This window comes from Prionailurus bengalensis, chromosome B4 (genome assembly GCF_016509475.1).
Source record: "Prionailurus bengalensis isolate Pbe53 chromosome B4, Fcat_Pben_1.1_paternal_pri, whole genome shotgun sequence".
Classification (NCBI taxonomy): domain Eukaryota; kingdom Metazoa; phylum Chordata; class Mammalia; order Carnivora; family Felidae; genus Prionailurus; species Prionailurus bengalensis.
This window is the reverse complement of record NC_057358.1, coordinates 31,306,822-31,329,921: the sequence shown is the minus strand read 5'-3', so window position 1 is coordinate 31,329,921 and position 23,100 is coordinate 31,306,822. Positions and strand designations below refer to the sequence as shown.

Here is a 23,100-nt window from a genome sequence, read left to right as displayed (position 1 = left end):
GTGTGGCAAGAAAATTGTGCCAAACTGTTGCGATGTCTTTAGTAGGCATGGTTTGAGGAAATTTGATCATGGCCTGGGTTGCTGAGTTTTGGAGAGGTTTTCCCTAGCCTCGTGTGTCTTAGTGTAAACTTGCTCATCCCTGAGAGTGGTATATGGCTGTGGCTCCCATGGTCTCCACTACATCCTAGTGATCTTACATTCTACATTTCATCTAACAAGGTTGGCATCACTTCGTGTCTGAAGCAGGATGTATAATCATGGAAGTGTGGAAATAATATTAGAGCTTTGTGTACACTTTGAGTTTATTATCTCATAATTTAAAAGTTATCATTTCTTGTATGTGTGTGATAATGTTTATGTTAGTGGAGTTGAGCATGCATTTAAATGGTACATAAATAAAACCACTCTTGTGCTGCATGCTCACACAGTTTTTGCTAACTGTGCTATACTGTCAGGAAAGAGTGGAGCTATGAGACCTGTCTCCTGGGTGACCTGTCTGCATTCTCTCTTGGGCAGCCTTTCTGTCCATTCAGCTTGCTGAAAGATCCACATCTCTCTCTTCTGCCCCAATGCCTTTAAAACTTTCAAAAGCTTCTCGATACTTTTTAACACAGTTCAGAATGTTAGTGTGTTTTGTTAAGGTTTGTGAGAGGTGTTTTGTGTCTGACTTTTCAACCTTATCTCTTTTGACCCTGTAACTAGCTCCCTTGGAGTTTCTTGTTTGGGAACAGGCCTGCTGAACTCTAAGCACCCTGTTTTCTCCTGGTGTGGTAAAGCTTCTTCTCTGTCCTTGTTGCCCAGCTGGCTAACCTCAGCTTCTCCTTCACAACGCTGCTGAAGTAACAGTTTCTCTGATAGGTCTTTCCTGATTCCGTATGTTTGCTGTTTGGACCTGTCGTGCCTCGTACTTTCGGTGAGTCCAGGGGCCTGGGGAGCTTGTCTGGTTATACCGCTGGTGTGCTGGTAAATGTTTCACAACTGAATCTCTGAAGACCAAAAACAGATGTGGCTTTGTGGCGTTTGTCCATTTCCCTGGTGCAAATACTCTTAGTCATGTCATGTTGCTGCATGCCGAGTCCATGAGAGATGCTCTGTAGCACAGCATTATAGCGCATTTCCACTACGCAGGTGCAGTACGTGCGTCAGGAGCATAGGTAGATGATAAAATGTAAAATATTTGGGAGGTGAAGTGTCTTGGGAATTTGTCTTCTTTGTTTTTAATATAATTTACTTAATTGTAAGTTTATATAATTTAACTTTTAATAATGGCTCTAACAACCGACTCTCAAAAATTTAAAATAATCTTTTCTGATGAGATGGTATGAACCTCTATAAATCCTTTGTGTCAAGCACAGACAAGTCACACTTTTTACAAACAGGAGAATAAGGTGAGCATGACAGGTGGTCACTGAAGACAATTGTAGTTGTGGGGTGAGGAGCATTTTCACGTAGGTCAGCGGAGGAAGGAGAGAGAACGTAAAAGGCAGATGGATCTCTTGATTACCTGTATTTAGCCACTGAGTGGATTGGGTAAATGGGGTAAGAGAATATTCAGATTCTGACCAAGACTGTATTAAAAACATGTATAACCTCCCTCTCAGCTTTTTTTTTTTTTTTGGTTAATTTTTATTTCATGTTTATTTATTTTGAGAGAGAGTGCAAACAAGGGAGAGGCAGAGAGAGAGAGAGGAGACACAGAATCGGAAGGAGGCTCCAGGCTCTGAGCTGTCAGCACAGAGCCTGCCAGGGCTCGAACTCAAGAACCGCAAGATCATGACCTGAGCCAAAGTCACACACTTAACCGACTAAGCCACTCAGGTGTTCCTTCCTTGGCTTTTTATTTTCATATCATTCTTGGCATTTATTTTCATATCCTATCTATGTCTGTCTATGTGTGAAAAGGTAAAGATAAACATGAGCTGTGACTTTCTGTCTTCCTAGACCCTCTTTGATGGTTATCCTTTCTGGGGCATTCCGCAGCAGACCTGGCAATGCACTCAGCATCATGTGTCCCCAGTGGTACACATCAGCATTTCAAATTTTAACCAGATGAGAAGTAAAGGAGGCATTCTTTTTCTGTTTGGTCTTTTCCAGTGATTTAGCTGTCGTATAAAAATATTTAATGTGTATTTTTGGTATTTTAATTCAGTAAATGTGTTTTGAGATAGAGCCAGCCTTCTGATAGGCAGTGTGTTCTTAGTGAATCTATGATTAATTTTTAAAGATGCTGGATACTATTTCTTTTCAAAAGGAATTTCTGTTTTCTCCTTTTAGAAATGCAGGTACAAAAAGAATGTGGTTTGTCAAATCATCATTTAATACTTGTAAAGATCCTCCACTTAGGTCATGGTAATTTTTACCCATAATTTTCTTCAAGAGTATGTGAGATTTTTTGAAATGGGAGGTTTCAAAGGTTTGAAAAATTTGATGTTACGCTCCTCTCCACCTCCCCATAAAGGAAGAGCAGTGTTCTGTCCCAGGCCTGTTATGAAGTGCATGCGTGATACATAATTGGAAGACATGCCTAGAATAAATAAATCCCAATTAATTAATTTCTTTCACATACACTTTTTAACACTCAAGTCCTAGACATGTGAAGATAAATCATTTGTATGTATCCTGTTAATTTGGGTACTTTAAAGCTTACTCTCTTTTGTGTAAATATGTAGTTGATACTGTGTAGATCCAGTATTGTAACATATATACTGTATTATCTAGTAAATATGGGTTTATGTTGATCTCTAAAATAACAACAAAAGCAGTAATCAGAAAAAAAAATAAGAGAGTTGTGCAAAAAGAAAATATAAGTTGAAGTTGAAAACCAAGACAAAGGAAAAAGAAATGTTAACTGTGTGTACCATCTATCACATAGTATTCAGGTCCACAGAACATTTGGGTTTACTTCTTGGCAGCTAATGTGAAAAGGGAAATAAGAACAGTCTTTAATATTTCCTTCCTTATGAACCCTCCCGACCAAACACAAGTTTTGTCAGACTCCTGCCAGCTGTACACAATTTTAGTCCATCTACATGAGATTCTCTTAGGATTTGCCTTTCCTATTTTCTTTTAATGGCCATGTTGTTTAAATTTTCCTTGAGCTAGGGGCACCTGGTGGCTCAATTGGTTGAGCCTCCGCTCTTGATTTCGGGTCAGGTCATGATCCCAGGGTCGTGAGATCAAGCCACCTTGGGCTCCACACTGAGTCTGGAGCCTGCTAAAGATTTTCTCTCTTTCTCTTTCCCTCTCGTTCTGCCCCTACCCCATTCACGCACAAGCTAAATTTCTTTGAGCTGATTTCACATCATGCATGGAAGACCTTACTTCTGTGGAAGCCTGTTGGTGTCCAGTGTTGTCAATAGTAAACAGTAAGAGAGGTAAGATAAAAAGCAAAAAGGAAAGCAAATAGAAGTGAACTGAAATTAATTTCACAAGAATGTACTTACCAACCTAGGTGCTGCTTGCTCTTTCTTGGAGTTCATTTTACTTTTGAATTATCAAGGTATTCTGTTATAACTTGCATGCTTGCGTTGTAATAGCTTTTATATGAGAACAAGTGTATAAGAAAAAGAGGGACCATGCGAGTATATCCAGATACCTAAGGCCACTCCAGTAGAGCCCCTGATTCATGAAAACATTAACATGGATCTGCTGGAGTTCAATGGCAGATGACTGCCTCTGGGAAATAACTTATATTAATCTTGCTTTGTTTGATAGAGAAGATAGAGAAAAAAGTGATGAATGTATTCTTTCTTGGAAGCCCATTTTGCTGTTTATTCCTTTTATTTACCAATCATTGAGAGGTAAGTTATCAGAAAAACATTTCAGTGATGTTTGCTACTGAAGCTACTAAATTGGTAGTTTTGTCTGAATTACTTGATCAATCCGACCTAAGTTTCTAAATTGACTAAGCCTTTGAAAAGACAATTTTGGAGAAAATATAGACTATTTCACAAGATTGTGGTAACACACTGTATGAAGGTGCAGATTAAGGGCAACCAACACATTTCTGTTAAGCCAAGTAAGTGTTCCTGACATAGAGAGCTGTGCTATGTCATCATGGTTGCAAAAGATGATGTAAAACTTACACATTGTAATAGCCATGGATTAGGACTTCTCCAATATTGTTTTCTAAAGGTTAACTGTCAGACTCTAGGTCCCCTAAAGAAAAAGCTTTAAAATGGCCCAGGAAAGAGCATTCATTTTACAAGCACTGTTTCTAGACAGTATAGCCTTTCTGTTTTATTTCTAAAAATCAAAAGCTGTTAGGGTCAAGCAGATTTTTAGGATAGAATCCATGTCCTTCTTGTTACAGATGAGGAAACTAAAGCCAAGGGAGAAGATGGGGAGCCCAGTGCTGTTTTAACCTGTGTTTTGAAATGTATGGTTTACTGTTTGAATAAAAACCTATGCCTGGATGAGCTTCCTAATAGCAGTGGCCCAAGGATACACTTTACCCTGCTGTCCCCCTGTCCCCGCCAATCCCGTGGGGACTCTTGTATGTTCAGTCAGTGTATGGTCACATTTCCAGAGAAAACTAAGGACACACATTAGAATCTGTACTAATGCAGATAAATTTTGTAAAATCAAACAAGATTGATTACCATCCCTACTTAATTCAGAGCAAAGGAAGGGAATCTAATTTTTCTAGTTTTCCACACCTCGTTTGCTGTAATGAAAATGGCATTCTGCTCTGAGTCACTTTCAATGAAATGATTTTCAATATTGTTGTCTTTGTGACATTTTGACAATTAAAATGTATTTTTCAAGCCTACTGGAAATGCTGCAGTGCCGTTTCTTGCTTTCATTTTCCCCCCACTGGCCTGTGTCTGTGCTTGTTGCCTAGGAAACTACTATTGGGTAGAATTTTGTTTGCTTGGTTGTCAACGCTGTCAGAGTTATGGGTAAAGTTCTTGGCTGTATATTTGTAAAAGTGGAATAACTATTAGAAGTCTTTTATCTATATTAAAGTGCTTTATATCCTCAATTAAAAAGCAGCCAAGCAATTGTTTGGTTTTCTTAAAATAATAAGTAGAGGATTTTTCCCCTTGATTATTATTGGAATTTTCTGTTTTGTGTATGCATTTGCAGTAGGATTTGAATTGCCACAGTGAGTTAGTTCCAAATATAGCATTTCAATAAAAAATTCTCATGTAAATATTTATTTACTTCTTTGGGGAGTCATGGACATATATCATGATTCCTAAAATGTGCAAACATAAACATGAAAATATTACATTAAAAATCCAATGAGATCTTAGAAAATATACATTATTTGCTCTATGTCTGATAAGTTGAAAAATTATTCTCTGTATATAACATTGAAGTTAAAAAGAAGTTAAAATTAAAAAGAAGCAGTAGAATTGCCTCAGATCTTATTCTTTTTTAGTGATTAAAAATTAATAAAATGGAGAGTGTAAAATTAGTGATTAATTGTATTTTTATGTAGCTAAATTCGGTGTCCTACAGAATTGTTTAATACTTGAAAAAATTCAGATATATTTGTGTTTTTACACTGTGGTAGCCACTAACCCCATGTAGTGGCTGAATCTTTGAAATGAGGCAGCCATAACTGAGGGACTGAATTTAACCAGTGTGGTTCATGGCCCCTGTATTGGATGCCACAGATAGGGGCTTTGCTACTCCAAAGCATCATCTGGGAACTTGATGGAATGCGGAATCCTGGGCCACACCCTGGATCTGCTGAATCAAAAATCTATATTTTTAACAAGCTGTCTTAGGATTGATATGCAGTGCTTTTCTAGTCTAGCTAGAGCAATGGTTCCCAATCTTGGCTGTGTGTCACAATTGCCTAGAGAGCTTGTAAAAGTCCCTGGGCCTTATCCTTGATGTAATTTTCAGTATTGCGGGCGGTGGGGGGAGGGGGGGTGATCTGGAAACCAGCATCATTCCCAGATTCTTTTAATGACCAGTGCAGAATTAGAACCATTGATATAACTCAAAGAGCATATGCATAATGTGAGGTGAAGAAGGGGAGATCTTTTATTTTTTAATATTTTATTTTATTTTATTTTATTTTATTATTTTATTTTATTTTATTTTATTTTATTTTATTTTATTTTATTTTATTTTTTATTTTTATTTTTATTTTATTTTTTTTTTTTGAGAGAGACAGAATGTGAGCAGCAGAAGGACAGAGAGAGAAGGAGACACAGAATCTGAACCAGGCTCCAGGCTCTGAGCTGTCAGCACAGAGCCTGACACAGGGCTCGAACCCATGAACCGTGAGGTTATGACCTGAGCCAAAGTCGGATGCTTAACTGACTGAGCCACCCAGGTGCCTCATGGGGAGATTTTTTAGTACTGACCGTTTTCTGACCTTTTGTTGTAGTCAAATATAGGAGGGGCATAGATAGGAAAGAGCTCTTAAATGAAAGTCTTAGTGAAAGGGAACTTGTCTCATTCTTAAATTCATTTATGACCTTTATTTTCACCTGTGGAGAACGATTGCCAAGACCCCAGCATTTGATGAGTCATTGGCTACTACTTGCCAGTGACTCTCCTCTCAGCTCTGAGGTTCAGTGTGAGTGAGTTCAGTTCATACGCATTTACTGCTGGCCCAAGGTGAGATGACCACGAAGGTAGATACTGGTGAGAAAATTGGAGGTAAGTCAGAGCCCTTGTCTTTAAGTTTTTGGTGTTCTAGGATTTCACGCTTATTGGAGAGGAGTGTGTTCTCTGTGGCCCAACTATTGAGTAGGCTTGGATTTTGTCTCTACCACTTATTGATAGGTTAACTTTAGCCAGGATGTCTTAACCCCTGCAACACCAATTTCCATACCAAAAAAAATGGGAATAATAATATAACTCATTTTGTAGCCTTGTTCTGAGGTATGATCAATTAATATGTTAAGTTTTTTAGCACATGCATGACCCCTAGTAAATGCTTAATATATGTTAGTAGTTATGAACTTAATTGGTTTATTATAAATGATCAGGATGTATTTATTTTTATATTAGTCTTTCCTTAAGGACAAGAATGAATGGATTAGATTAGCTATGAAAGATCTCTGCACTTTGAAGGTAATAGAAACAGACATGTAGCCATATGTTCCAGAACCATGAAGTCTTATTGCCGCCTTGGAGCAACCAGTTGGTGCCAAATGGCTTTATTAATAGCCAGTATGTACAAGGCTTTGTGGTAAGGAATTAATTTGAAACTGGAACAGTCAAGACAGAAAAGTGGATAATGAGCTATTTGAATGCTTTTGAAGTGCTTCTGTCATACTCCCCAGTATCAAATAGCATTTCTTCAACTTCTAGCAGCTCCTGATCCTTTGCTCAGTTTCATTTGTCTTCATAATGCTGATCACCTTGTGACGTCATCTGTACTTGTTTAACCATTGCTCTTCTGTTACCACTAAATGTCAAATCCTTGAGGAGTTATTTGGTGCCAGAAACAAAGGAAACTACATGTCTAGCACTTAGTGGGTGCTCAAGAGATAGTTGTCTTGAATGAATGACTTTTGGTCTATACATATACAGTTTTTAATACCATCAAGATTCAAGTTCAAGATTAAAAGCCTATCTATGACCAAAATAAAGCTTAGAGACTCTGAGAGTTAAGTAAAGGATTGCCTTTGTGAAGTAGTTGGTGATGGTCGATGTGCTAGTGAAATAAGTATAAAAATGTAGTAAAGTAAGGGGACTTTGAAAGTAGATCCTTCCATAACACAAAATAGGCTAATGAAATTATTGAATCTCCAGTTCCTTGTGGAGGGAAAATATGACACTTTTACATAGTATTATGGGATAAAGGTTATAATAATAAAGGAAAGGGAGAATAATGCTTATCAAAAGTTAACTTGACAGCTTTTGAGGTACTTGAGTCCTTAATAAAATAACAGAAGACAAATGTCCAAGGAGAAGGGCATTTAGAGATGATCTTCAATGCAATCAATAATCAACATCCATTTTTGAAAGATGAATTACTTGTCAGATGTAGTTGATAATTTCAAAATTTAATTACATGATTGTTGAGCTGGATTGGTAAAATGAAAGTGCTGTGAGGGATTTGATATAGTTATACATATAAAATTATATGTGAAGACCTAATTTAGATTTGCTTGTACTTGCATATTCTTATATGGGAATAAATGCTCATGAAGGATAATAGTGCAAAGTTAATAGTAAAAAAAAAAAAAAGAAAAGTAAAATGTTGTTGGGATTCTAGCTACAGAGTTTTTAACCATAATGTGAAAGAGCAATTCTTTGAACTTTTTGAGCAAAAATTCATTTTTTGTTTTAATTTGGTCTTCTCTGGCCATCCGGTATTTGTTTCTTCTTTGCCAAAAAGATTGCCTCTATAATACTTAAGACAATCAAAGTGAAAAGGATAGAGATACAATAACACTTCAACAAAGATTTCCTAAGTGCCTTTTGCTGGACTGGGAAATATGGATGGAATCTCTAAAATTAATGAGGAAGACAGGTAAGAAAGTACTAGTTATCAATGAAATTAACATAAAGCCTGACATCACTTACGCTGTAGGATTTTTTGGATTTTAGAGAAGGAGGTGCCTTCAAGGCTGACCTTGGAGGGTGCAGAGGGGTGGAGTGGGTGTAGAGGAGGCCCTGGAGAAGTCTGTGGCCTTCTCGTTAGTCACTGTCTTGCAGCTGGATCTGCGTGTGAGGCTTGAGAAGTGTTGCTCAGATCAGGGGTAAATGCCAGGACTGACTCCAATGGTACTGTGACCCCACCAGACCAGTAATTCCAAGTCATGACATTTGGTTTGTGCTTAGGAAAGGTGTGATGGGTGTTTTCTAGAGGACAAACTGGAGAGGCACCAGCAAGACTGGAGGGAAAGAATAAATCAAACTGATAAATTATGTGAACCCATGGTTTATGAAGTCCAGATTTTCTTAGCACAGCTAAAGAAACGTTTTGCATAGCATAGCCCTGCTCCTTAGATTCTTAAAGTGTGCAGTCAAACCAGCAGCATGGATGTCACTGGGACATCAGAAATGCAGAATTTGAAGTCTTCCATGAACTAAGACCTACAGATCATCTTCACAACATCCCCTGTTTTGTTGTATGCACGTTAAAGTTGAAGAGTCTCTGACTTACAGGTCCCTATGCTGGTGCCTTTAGGGGTACCTCCCTTGCTTTATCTTTCCCATGTCACATCTTTAACTCTGTATTTCAGCTGTGCTGCCTTTTTTGCAGTCCTTTTAATTCTCTACAATTTAGGTGTCTGGCCTTCGCCTCTGCAGGCTTTGACTGTGTGTCTTTTTTCCTCTTTATCCCACTTGCCAAACACCCCCATCACTGCTCCCAAACCACTCCAAAACTAGACAAACCCAAAACTTCAGTTTTGATGTCTTAGTCATTCATTCCTTTGTTGAGTCAGCAAATGTGTGTTAAGGGATTGTGACGGTGAAAGTGCAGTATTGTTCTCTAGGAGCTGTGTGCTAGTGGGGATGCAGACCCTAAAACTTACGATGACAGCGTGGCAAATGCAATGACAGGAACAGGCAGCCCATAAGAGGAGTGCCTCAGTCATGAAGAATCGGTCAGAGGCTTTCCAAGAGAGGAGGCACAAAGAGAGTTTAAAAGGACAGTAAGGAAAATGTAGCTGTCCCTTCTCTCCTGATGTTCTTCAAAAAGGTGCCCCTCTGAGGTGTTTTGGTAGTGTTCTATTCTTCTCCTGAAGCACCCACCATCCCACTCTAAAGGGCCAGATAATTTGCCTTCCCCACGGCACTGCAGACTCTAGGGGCAGAGACCAGGTCCCTGCTGCTCACCAGGAGCCCCCCTGGAGAGGCGGTGCGCAAAAATCTCTATTAACGAAGACAAGGTTTATGGTGTTCTATGTCAAAAGCTATTTTAGTGGACGTGTGGGGAGGAAGCTTAATAACAGTGGGTTAAAGAAAAAGGGAGCGATGAAGCAGCCTTATCTTATCAAGATCCTTCATGGATCTTACCCTCTAGTTGGGGCCATTGGATGTATGGAAATAGACAGATGACACATGTACCACTGGCCACATCGTGTGAGGGAGAACATTATCTATAACCATAATGTAGTAACCTCCCACCTGTGTTCTTTATCATCTCTAGATATTTTGTTCATGTTTGAAGGAACATAGCTTAGCTAGCTCTTGCCTGCTTGCGTGCTCCTGGGTCCATGCCCTTGCTCTCTGTCTTTCTTTTTCTTTCTCTCATTGTTTCTTTTTAGTTCATTCTGATGGTCTCAACTCCAGTCCCCTCATTGCTCATTGAGGTATTTTTCTGAAAGTACAAAAACAAGCCAAAAATTTCTCCCAAAGAAAGGTGCCAGTTGTTCAAACAGTTTGCTCCCCACCTGTGGTTATTTTCATCAGGGCACCTTGTTGTATGTATCACTCTTCTTCCCTTTACTTTCTTCCTCTTACTAGTGGGTTTTTATCACTGGGCAGGGGGTGGTCTGTTAGACTGTTTGTTCCCTTTTGAATGTTCAGAGAGTAGGATTCACTTGGAATGATTTTTCCACAATAAATGACTTTCAAAAAACCCTTGGCTGTATAGTCATTAGTTTTTAAAATCTCTAGAATAGTAGTGTCTAACAAATGTTCACACATGTTTGTTGATTGAAGTAAGCCAGACATTTACCTGCCATAGCAAAACAAAAAAGGGACACCAAAATTAGATAAAAGGGAAAAGACCACCTTTGTGGAGTTTTGCTTTCGCTGCTCTTTGGGCTGGCCTGAACACTCCCTGATGGGCTCTTGGCAGGTGCTCAGGATTCTGGCAGAACTATTTTCCCTGAGATGTCACTGTCTTAGCAAAGGATTTGGGGACACTGAGTTTTTATATACAGGATCAGTAGCCAGTGCATATTTTTGTAAGCAGCTGGTTATTTACATAACACCCTCCAGCCAGGCCCTTCTCTCTCCTCCAGGATACAGAAAGATAAAAGTGAAAGGTTTTGTGTTTTGTTTTTTTTTTTTTAACCTCTGAAGCCTGTTTTTCTCACATACCATCACCACTCTTTTCCACCCTCAGAGACAAGTAAGGAACCCCTGAATTGCATCTTTAACAATTGGGAAATTTTTTATTCCTGACTGATATATGTTAACCAACTTTAAAACATTTTTAGTTTCTACTTTGTGTGTGTGTGTGTGTGTGTGTGTGTGCGCGCGCGTGCGCGCGCGCGCCCGCTCATGTGTGCGTTGGGGGGCAGGGAGGGTGGGAGAGTGGGCAGTTACCATGAATAGGGTGAATACTTGTCCTCTGAGTTAATGGCTGGCTGACACGATAGCAGTGGAAACAAACTGCGGTGGGAGAAAGGGGCATAGGAACTAGTAGAATCCCGAGCTACATAGTCTGTGTTCCTTAGGTCCACTTTGCCTCATGCGGTAAGGACCAGCCTCTCTAGTAGCAGTCAGACTCTGTGCTTTCCCGTTCGTGCTTGGGTTGGTGGGGGCCAGGGGCAGATGCACCAGCTGGGCACTGATGGAGCGTAGGAAGGATAGATGGGCCTCACTCCTTCCCTGCCTGGCTGTGGTTTGCTGGGAGCTGTGTCCACCCTTGCAGTGAAAGCCACATCTCCCCTGCCTTGGTGTGGTAAAAGTGTAATGGATACTTCATCTCTTGCTGTTTTTCCTTAATTCTGCCATATATTTGTAAGCAGTTCTTCCTTAGATTTTTCTCAATCACCCCTTTCTGAATCAGCCAACTATTTGCTGCTGGGATACTAACACTGGATCTGATGGATTTGAGGAGTTAGGACACTGTACAGTGGGCCATGTGGGTGGATGGAGGGCAGTTGCTGGCCAGTGTAAGTTATTGGAGCCGGTGAGGGATGGAGTTATTGCACTGTGGAGTGTGTTGGAGGAGACATCGGTGTGGAGGGTCGACAGGGTACATGTGATGTGTATGGCAGCTGAGTACTGGGTCCTGAGAAGAGTATTATGGGAAATAGTGTTGGAAAGATTCCTTAAGTCCTGATTAATGTGGGCCTTGACATTGAGACATCTCACCTGGGATTTTCTGCTTAACTCTTGGGAAGGCTTTTTTATTTTATGATTATTTTTTAAATTGGGGTAATTGCAGAATCCCATGCAGTTGTAAGAAGTAATACAGAGAGATTCTTTTGGTGTTTCCCTCAATGGCAAGATTTTGAAAAACTGTAGTATTATATCATACCAATATTAACATTAATACAGCCCACCTGTCTTATTCACATCTCCCCACTTGTACTCATGTGAGTATTTGGAGAGTTTTGGTCAGGGTGTTTATATCCTCAGTTTCTGAATGAGAATTCCAAAATTACAAATTTAACATGCTTCAGAAACATTCTTGGTTTTTCTTTGAGAATGTTTATATGACATTGACTTTCTTTTCCCTTCTTTTATGTGTCCTATGATTCAGTGGAACCATTGCAAATATTCCGTTATCTATGAGAAATGTGTTTTAAACTGAACCTTTCCCCCAAATCACCTGTTCTCTCTAGTGAAGTAGAAGCATATTGTGGATTTGATATGCCTCAGTTCTCCCAGGAGAGCAGTGTGGTCCTGTCCAGATTGCACAGAGCAGGGAGTCAATTAACAAGTATTCTAGGTACAGCTGGGTCACTGAGGAGCAGGGTAGCCTTTGACCCAGCCCTTAAACTACCTCTCTGGGCCTCAGTGAACTCATCTGTGAATGTGATGTTTCAGTTTATTTCTAGGGCACCTTCCAACTAGAATATTATTTATTTATTCTTTATAGATATAGATATAGATATAGTTAATAACAGGTGATAAGACTCATTTTATATCCTTCTGAGTTATTCACTGTTTTTTAGAGCTTATTTTGTGCCTTGCACTCCACACATTTCTTCAAGGATTTTTCCTCAGTCGCTGAAACATGAGAAGCACCTTTATACAAAGGGCAGCATATATTGGAAGGTCAATTTTGCAATATTGATGATGGGTTTTTTATCCCCATGGCATGTGTTAATAACGTGGTACTTCTCACTGTGAGATGTGTTTTTAGAAAATGTGTAATTGCCCTGAAGATTGGGGAGATGGTCTTCATTTCACATGAAGAGTAATTATGCTGTTTGCATCATAAATTCTAATAGAACGTATGTAACTGCATATTATTTTTAGATATGATTAACTACCTCAACGGCTTATTCCTGTCTTCTTGGAAAAGGTTTATTCACTGATTTGAGTGGTTAAAGAATTTAGAAATCACTGGGAGAATGAAAGAAGAGAAGGAAGAGAAAGTTGATTAGAAGTAGGGGCTTTATAGTTAACAGTTAAAAATGTATATGTCTGCCCTTTTAGTATTTGCTCTAACTCATTATTAGATTTGCCAGTTTCCACTTATTTAAAAGGCACCTTACGTAGAAAGGCAAATCAATATTTACAGTACATTAGTGGCACAGAGAATTTGAAATCTTGTGATGACGGTTGATTGCTGTTTTAGCCACTCTTCAAAGGAATGCACACATCAAACAGCCTCCACGATCATCCTGGACCCAGTGACATCGCACCAGTCCCTGTGTGCTCCCTCCAGCAGCTTAATTATTGAAGATCCTCATCTTTGAATTTTCTTTTTAATATTTCAGAGGATATACTTAGAAAATCTATATATTAAATAAATCAGAAGATTATGGGAAGAGAAAGTTTATTATCATGTTTTTAAATGCATTGATTTTCCTAAAATTGAGGATGAGGAATTGTAATAATAATGACCAAATTACCTTAAACAAGAAGCTTCTATTATTTCTAATTACTGTAAAGAACAGAAATTGCTGAGATAGGCCATGGGCAAACCATAGAGGAAAAGGCTGTATTCATATTCTGTTCCTCTGAGACCATGACAAAATTGCATTCTTTGTATAATATGTTTTATCAGAACCATGAAAGATGGGAAGCCTGTCAGATGAACCAGGTAGTTGTGTTTTGTGAGTCATTTTGTTGATAAGGCCAAGTGTTTATAGTGATCTTTATTTTTTTAATTTATTTTTTTTATGTTTATTTTGAGAGAGAGAGAAAGCATGCACATGTGCACACGAGCAGGAGAGGGGCAGAGAGAGAATCCCAACTAGGCTCTACGCTCAGTGCAGAGCCCAACGCGGGGCTCGATCTCACGACCGTGATATTGTGACCTGAGCCACCCAGGCGCCCCTCTAGTGATCTCCTTTGTAATCAGGTTCAACTTGGCAAAAGACCACATGCCATTTGTGGCTACTTCTACCCCATTACCTACAGTTCATGTATTTTCATTCTCCTCTGTTGCTTGTAATACTTTAACCCATTTAGAGACACTTGATAATGGCTATAGATACTGCTTTGGAAAAGTTTTTTTTCTAGTTCATTTTTTATAAATTGTTATAAGTTCTATTAGGATGAGATTTGGTAGGTGATCACTAGTGTAGTATATGAACATATTTGGAATGACATCTGTTTTTGTCATTAAGAAATTTCTTATCCCATTAGTGCAAGGTCTGGTTGTAAAGGTTAGGAGACCAAGGCCTGGACAAGGGACCGACATGCCCAATGGCCACCAGTCTAGGCCAGCGGTCCTTAATGTGAGGTTTGTGCATCCTTGGGAGCCACTAAGATCATTTCTACGAGGTTGTTAGGGCAAGACTATTTTTCATAGTATTACCAAAATATATTTTGTGTTTTTCACTGGGTTGATAGTCTGCACCATGGTGCTCAGGCACTGATGGGTAAAATGCCGGATGGTGGCACCAAATGTATTCTCCACCCAATATGCTCACACTTTAAGAAACAAAGGGATTTCCATCTGCTGCCCTTAATGAAGCAGCAAAAATGATTGTTCTGATTAAATAATGACTTTTGAGTACACAATTTAATATGTTGTTAAAGTGGTAGGTAGGCATAAAGTACTTCTATGCATTGAAGATTCGTGGTTATGTTGAGAAAAACTTGTATGTGATGGTTTGCATTTATAAGCTGAGGTAACCATTTTTTAATGAAACACCACTTGTCTGTCTTTTTTTTTCTTTTGCTTTTTTGTTTTGTTTTGTTTTTTAAAAAAAAAAAGACGGGGGGCGCCTGGGTGGCTCAGTCGGTTGAGCGGCTGACCTCGGCTCAGGTCGTGATCTCTCTGTCCGTGAGTTCGAGCCCCGCATCGGGCTCTGTGCTGACAGCTCGGAGCCTGGAGCCTGTTTCGGATTCTGTGTCTCCCTCTCTCTCTGACCCTCCCCCATTCATGCTCTGTCTCTCTCTGTCTCAAAAATAAATAAACGTTAAAAAAAAAAAAAAGACGGAAAACTGGTTCTTAGACTTTGGTATCTGGCAGTTTCTAGAAAATGAATGAAGTGAGCCTGCATTACGTGGCAAATAACGAACAGTATTTATTGCCAAAGAAAACATGTAAGCCTTCTACTGAAAATTAGATATTGGAAAACATATATTCTGCCATGAATATGATAGCTTCCCAACACTTAATGACTTTTCTCATGAATTGGTAGTAATATTCACATACGTGATTTTCTGATATGCAGAAATATATCAACATTTCTAAGAGTGGTATAAGCCAACAATACATTCCAAATAGCTAATGTTACAGAATTTTCTCATCAGTAAAAGATCCATTCAAAGTATAAGACAAGTAGATTTTACTGTGCAAAGAATAAGAAGTTTACATTCCATATTGCAGCTAACCTTTGAGAAATGTCATTTGTCAAGTTTTGGTGTGGTATCAAAGAAGAGTATCTATAGTTCTGGAAAGATTATTAAAATGGTATTCCAGCTAAATATTTGTGGTATTCTTTTTTTCTTCATATACTTGACATGTTGCAGCACATTGAAATCAGAAGCAAGGATGAGAATCCAGATGTCATCTCTCAAGCAAAATGTAAAACAATGCTACTCTCTCACTAAATATGCTTTGTTTTGTAAAATAGAATTTTCTAAAATTCTGTTGTTAATGTTAACGTATAATGGGTTTATTATTAAGTTAAAAATGAACTAAGGAATAAATATTTAAATTGTTTTCATTTCCACTTCTAATATGGTAAACATCCCTAGCTATAACCCATACAAACAAAAGCTCTTTGGGGTCCTCAGTAATTTTTCAAGTCAAAGTGTCGTGAGATCAAAATTTGGAGAACATTGGTCTAGGCTGGTCTCCTTTGGGGCATACTTAAACATCTTACACATTGGGGGTGCCTGGGTGGCTCAGTTGGTTAAGCGTCTGACTTCACCTCAGGTCATGATCTCACGGTTCGTGAGTTCAGGCCCCGTGTCAGGCTCTGTGCTGACAACTCAGAGCCTGCTTCAGATTCTGTGTCTCTGTCTCTGTCTGCCCCTCCCCAGCTTGGTGTCTCTGTCTCTCTCAGAAATAACCACCTAAAAAAAATTTAAAAACATCTTACCATTGTACTACTTCTACTTAACCAGTAAGCTTTTCTTTCTTTAACATGTCTGAAATTGGGATGGCTGCTGTTTCAATCTCTATGTATAACTAACGTAGTATTTCTTTAACTTTCTGAAATCAAATGATGGTATTAGTTAAAATCAGTGTATGACTTCTCAATGTATATAATTCTACTTAGAAAACAACAAAACTTTTCCCTTGTACTAAATTGAGACTAACATGTATCTCTAAGTAGCTGGAAATGGAATTTGTTTTCCAGTGAATTGCTGATTAATAGAACTAATTTCGTGATTTGGACGGTGATTCAGCACTGACCAGGGCGCCTGAAGGTCTGGCCAGGAAATAGTTCCTGAGCTCCTCATGTCGTCTTGCTGAGCCTCAGCTTACTCATCTGTAAAGTGAGTCACATGTTTCTCCGTTGTGACTAATGTAGAAACTTATTAAAAAAAAATTCACATCGTTGCAAGTTAAGTCAGTGGTTCTAATATAAGGTTACTTAAGTGTGTGTGTGTGTGTGTGTGTGTGTGTGTGTGTGTATAAACTGTATAAAAATGCCCATAATTTTCATGCAACCATAAAACCAAGAAGAAATTATAAACTAATGCAAATACAAACTTACCACATCAGTGTGAGAGACAGCGGTGTGTTGCTGAGTCTAATCACAGGCAGCATGAGTGTAGACCACCACCGTGTGCATGTGGTCTTTGCGTTTGGACCTAGTGATGCTGCTGGCATGCACTATGATGGTTCTGTTCTTTCAACCCATCGAACTGTAGGAAAACCTTGATTTCAAGATGATCAGGATACTACTTGGCATTTTTTTTTATTACGTACACATTGTTTACTTTTTAAATTGAGTTCTGTTCTTTTCTCATTAGCCCAGTACTCAAGCCTAGGACACCTTCCTGACTGTGACAGTGGGCAGAAATGAAAAGATGGAGCCTTGAAATTGCATAAGGGTACTTGGTTACTAGGTAGTACAAGTGAAAGACCCATACTATCCTATCTATTATTTCCTTTTATGGATATCACTAAAATGAAGACAAAGTTTAATGTGCAAAGAACTGACAGGAAGGGCTGCTAAATAGTGCATCTCCTGGGTCGTCCCTCACCCTGCAATTATGTAAATGCTGCCCTGGTCCAGTGCCCTGGCATCTACCCAGAAGGGACAGCCCATAGGGTCTGCAGTCCCCACTGTCACCTACCTCCTCTCTAGTTTCCCTTTCCCCCCACATCTATAATTTCAAGAGTTGTAGATACCAGAGGTAAAAGGCTAGTTATTTTTACCTGTTTCAGACTAACAGATTAACACAGTGATCATGTCCCATCAGAAGATGATGGTCCTCTTTATCTGCATCCTATATGCAATTTATTTTTTTTCTGGGAAATATTTTCAAAAGCAGGTATAGTAAGCTGTTTTATTTTGTCTAAGCAAATTCAGAGACACTATATAGTTCTTGATTTATTTTGGGGTTGAAATATACTTTTTATGTGATTGTTTTATTGTGGATAGAACTTTTGATCGTTACTTCTGTACTGTTTTTTAAAGACCATCTCTTGTGAGTAGTGCTTCCTTTAGACTTACACACACAATGCACACATGCATGCATACACACACATAGAAATTGAGGTGTGCAGAGTTCCTTAACAGCTAGATTAATAACACCCCTATAATTGGAATGCAACAGAACTCATATCCAAGAAGCAGTATTATTTTCCAGAGCTATTTTTTTCTTCCCCCTCCTTATTTTGCTTTTCTGCTTACATTTTTGATTTGATGGGAACAATCTTGTTATTTGGGAGGGAAGTTTTGTTTATAGTAAAAACATTGTAGTGTTAACACATAGATTTTTAGATGTATATTTTTGTGAACCTGTTTTGAAAATGACTATATAGTTCTTAGTGTGTTTTATTTTTGGGTGCAATGTAAGTAGTTAAGGGCTGTCACATGCTTTTACTTACACTTAAAAATTAGAAATCATTTTTCTCTAATAATTTTCATGTGTTACTCCCAGCAAATTAAGATAACAATTAACAATGTTAAATGTTCAGCATATTTTTTTTCTGGTGATGTTCCTCAGGCTCTATTATTATCAAATCCTCATGATGTAGAAACATATGTTAAAAGCAGTGTTAAACGATTGATACGCTTCTGTTTTCTCTGATCATTTCTAATTTGCTTTAACATCTTTGAGACTATTGGATTGACAGTGGTTTGAATATCACCTTCAATGTGTATAAATAGTCTGTGTTTAGTTGAGTATTGTCTAGGATCTATGTATCCACACCATTGATCAATGTATCCGTGTTCCCAAAATGGTTTTCATAGAGTAAATGCTGAGTTTACACCACCATTAAAGCGGTTTCATTAGAGACTTTCTATAAATATTTACCTTGCATTCTAGTTTTTGAAAACAGATGATCTCTCACATAATTAAGCTGAATTTTTTGTCTTATATTTATTATGTTTTTGAGCGATTTTGCTCAGTTGATGAGTGGAGTTTTTGATTCTCATTCCCAGTGTTACAGACTTGTTCCTTCTCTGCTGTACCAGTGATTGTATCTGCTAAGATGTGCTCAGTGCTACTGATACAAACATTAGCCTGAGCTTGTTAATGATTGTGTTATAACAGTTGCAAACAGACTTCTCTTTTATGTGAATACAATTGCTAAAACACTGTCTTTCATGTAATTGTGTATGCGAGTATATTGCAGACACTAACTGTGTATTAGCAATTGCTTTCAAGACTTCCATTTAAGGATAAGGAATATGTTTATGTTCTATATTTTCTGGTAGTACTTCCTTGAAGAAAATAATTATCTTACTTAACAGAATTCTTTAATGGACAAGCCAAACAGTTTAGGTTGTGTATCTTTAATCCAGATATGATTAAAAGTGAGATGAAATTTGTTCCATGGATACATTGTTATTTATCTTTTAGAATATGTATGATATTTTACTTAAAAATATTTGGTACTGTTTTAAGAATTTATCTCATTTAGACCTCAAGATACCCTCAAAGTTTCTATTCTATGGCCATTCACATAGGAAGGGACTAGAGGCAGACAGTAGTCAGGCAACTTGCGCAGAACCACAACTTGGTGAAGTGCAATTAGGAGCCTGGGCAGTCTTACTCCAGAGCAGGTTATCTCATACGTAGTCCTTTTCTTTTGCTGAAAAGTGCTTTAAAGGAGCTAATGGAGTCTCTATTTAGAATGCTGACCCACTGTCACCTTAAAAGTGTTACTCTAGTCTTTAATTTTTTGGATTTCCCTACCTTTATCCTAACATGCAGTTTTCAGACATTAGTTATCTTTTTTAAAAATATAATGCTTTTTTGTATTTATAGATATGCCTCTTCATGTCCGACGAAGCAGTGACCCAGCTTTAATTGGCCTTTCAACTTCCATTAGTGATAATAATTTTTCTTCTGAAGAGCCTTCGCGGAAAAACCCCACACGCTGGTCAACAACAGCTGGCTTCCTTAAGCAAAACACAGCTGCTAGCCCTAAAACCTGTGACAGGAAGGTAACCATTTCTATTTTGTATTAGTATCAATGATGAATGTCAACTGTTGACTGGATCCTTTGCTTCTAGCACATCTTCACTATGGCCCTTTGTGTGTGTACTTATCAACTTCTCCGTCAAAGTCGAGATAACTTGCTGTTTTATGTTGCCCTTGCAGTTTCTGAGAAATTTCATGCTATTTATACATTTATATATGTATCCGTTTTTTTGAATAGATAATATATTTATGATTAAAAATGAAAACTTCTGACATGCAATGTGTTTGTCCTTTGTGTTTTTTGAAGAAAAACTAGTCATCCTGTTTTTCTTCAGGGGCAGTCCTCTTACCTTTTTGCATGTCCTTACAAAGATATTTTACACATGTATAAGCAGATATTCGTATTGATTCATGAGGTGCATTAAAGAAATTATAACATTATGGATTTTTAAGGATGAAAGTGGACTCCACAGTCATTTATTCTAACTGCTCCATTGATAATTTTATCTTCCTACAGAATGGAAGTGTACTGTCTGGTCTTAATAACATTTTCTTCTTTGACCTAATTTATTTCAGTCTGTGATCTAATTTATTTAGTCTAAAAAATAAACTTTATTTTAGTTTATTCTGTTTTTTTCAATTTGTTTCTTAATGCTCTTCATCATATATTCCTATAGAACTCTTAACATCCTATTCTGTTTTACCTCTAACTTTTTACTCGATGAGCTTTAAGCACTGTTTGTCATTTTCACTCCTGAAACTGTTGAGTGTCAGTAAATGTCTGTTGAATGAATGAATGAATATTTTTTTTCAATGCAGATAGCAATTGAGCATCATGTATATTGAGAAATGTGGAACTATACTAATTACATATTAATATTAAAATGCATATAGCTTATGATTTGCTTGATTTATCCTTTGCATCTATGTGAAAATACCTGTTTTAAATTTTTTTAACTTGGTGTTGCATTTTTACAAACTCTTCTTTGTAGTAGTTCATTTAGAGGGAAAAATACTTAGAGTACCTAGAGTACCTTAACTGAGAAGAATCTACCGGGAAAACACAGTGTACTGTGGTCGCTAATGTTTTGGAATAGGCGTTTAACTGTTAGGCTTACTCTTCTGAAATATTTTATTATGTATTTGATGAGGAATCAAATTGGAGTATCTTGTCATTGAGATTAGCTTGAAATTTTAGAATGCTTTATCATGAAGTAGACCGTCCGAAGAAGCAGAATCCAATTTATGAAAATGCCTCATGACATTTAATTTGTGTTCAAAATAGACTTAATTTACATGGATATTTACAAGTATATAAACAAGTCAAGTTGGCAATTAAAAAAAATTCATTACTTACTAAAAAGGTTTTCCCATTGTTTAAGGCTAGTGGGTCAGGCACGCCTGGGTGCCTCAGTTGGTTAAGCATCAGACTTTGGTTTAGGTCATGATCTCCTGGTTTGTGAGTTTGAGCCCCGCATCAGGCTATGTGCTGACAGCTCAGAGCCTGGATCCTGCTTCAAATTCTGTGTCCCCCTCTTTCTCTGTCCCTCTCCCACTCATTCTCTGTCTCTCTCTCAAAAATAAATAAGCATTAAAAAAAAAAAAAGATAGTGGGTCAAAAGTCATTGAGGTACAGGGTTTTCTTTTTAACTCCTTCAGCATGTTAGCTATGTGAGTCAGCTTCACTTGCGGAAAACAGAACCACAGTAGCTATTTTATTTTATTTATTTTTTATTATTTGTTTTAATGTTTGTTTATTTTTGAGAGACAGAGAGAGACAGCATGAGTCAGGGAGGGGCAGAGAGAGAAGACATAGAATCCGAAGCAGGCTCCAGGCTCCGAGCTGTCAGCACAGAGCCCGACGCGGGGCTCGAACTCACGAGCTGTGAGATCATGATCTGAGCCGAACTCAGATGCTCAACCAACTGAGCCACCCAGGCGCCCCCCACAGTAGCTATTTTAACATGAGAGGACTTAATACTGAGAAGTGCTTTCTCAGAAAATCATTGAGAACCATCTGAACGATGCAGTACGGTGCATCTGCCCAGGAAAGAAGCAGAGGCTGCGGGGCAGGAACCTGGAATCCTGCCCCCTGCATCTGCCTATAGATGCTAGCACCCTGTCTCTGGGTGTGCTCACCTTGTCTCTTGTCACTTGTGAAGCTTGGAAGTGAACCCAGAAATGCCTCAGAAAACTCCATCATCTATCTCCATACCCAGGCTTGCCACCAGCAGCAGCCCAGGAAAATTCAGCCTGTTTCATAAGCATCATTAACATTTCAGGCTATTGTTTCCAAATGTGCAGAATGCTGTCTGTGTCCAGATCCTTATCTGCAGGGGAGGTTTAAGAAATGGACCTTAGCCTTCTGGTCTCGGCCGCATGCTGCGAGAGGATTGTGATGCGCACTGCCAATTAGTAACCTCACTGACTTTTTGTTTTAAATAACCTATATCTATCATTGTCAAACATTTGGAACTCTAATACAATAGAACAAACTCAGCAACAACCAGTATGAAGATATTAATGAATACACACCATATGCATGTACACATAATCTCACACACATATATATACCCCCACAGAGTTGGAGTCATACTATGTCTACATATTTGCATTCGTATTATTTATATATTTTTTTCATATCATAGTGATTTTCCCTGGTGTGAATTTTATTGGAAAATATTTTTAATGGCTGCAGTATATCTCACTCTAGAATATACTATAATTTATAATTCTCTTACTGTTAGATATTTATACTATTTCCATTTTTTTCACATTATAAATATAAGTGTTGTGAGAGAAACTTGAATGCACTTTTGTTTTAAAAATGGTTATTTACTCAACAACCTTTTTTTTTCTTTTTTTTAAGTTTATTTATTTTGAGAGAGAAAGAGAGCATGAACAGGGGAAGGGCAGTGAAAGAGGATCCCAAGCAGGCTCTGCACTGTCAGCGTGGAGCCCGATGCGGGGCTCAAAGTCATGAACTGTGAGAGCATGACTTGAGCCAAAATCAAGAGTGAGACACTTAGCTGACTGAGCCACCCAGGTGCCCTTCAACAAGTTTTTTTCTGTATGGGGCAGCATTTAATGTAGCCAATGCCCACAGTTTCTCATAGGAAAGACCTTGATTTACATACATAAGTTTATTTATTTTAAGAGAGAGAGAGAGAATATGCAAGCAGGGAAGGGGCAGAGAGAGAGGGGAGAAAGAGAATCCCAAGCAGGCTCCATGCTGTCAGCACAGGGTATGATGCA

At 38.3% G+C, this 23,100-nt stretch overlaps 1 protein-coding gene across 21 annotated transcripts in view; it reads left to right on the top strand.

The window, feature by feature from the left end:
• Window positions 1-23,100, top strand: part of PARD3 (par-3 family cell polarity regulator) — a 674,219-nt gene that overhangs the window by 292,253 nt on the left and 358,866 nt on the right. For all 21 annotated transcript variants that reach the window (XM_043563582.1, XM_043563576.1, XM_043563584.1 and 18 more), the window contains one exon: window positions 19,690-19,868. In XM_043563582.1, the coding sequence (XP_043419517.1) occupies window positions 19,690-19,868 (179 nt within the window). The remainder of the gene's footprint in view (window positions 1-19,689; window positions 19,869-23,100) is intronic.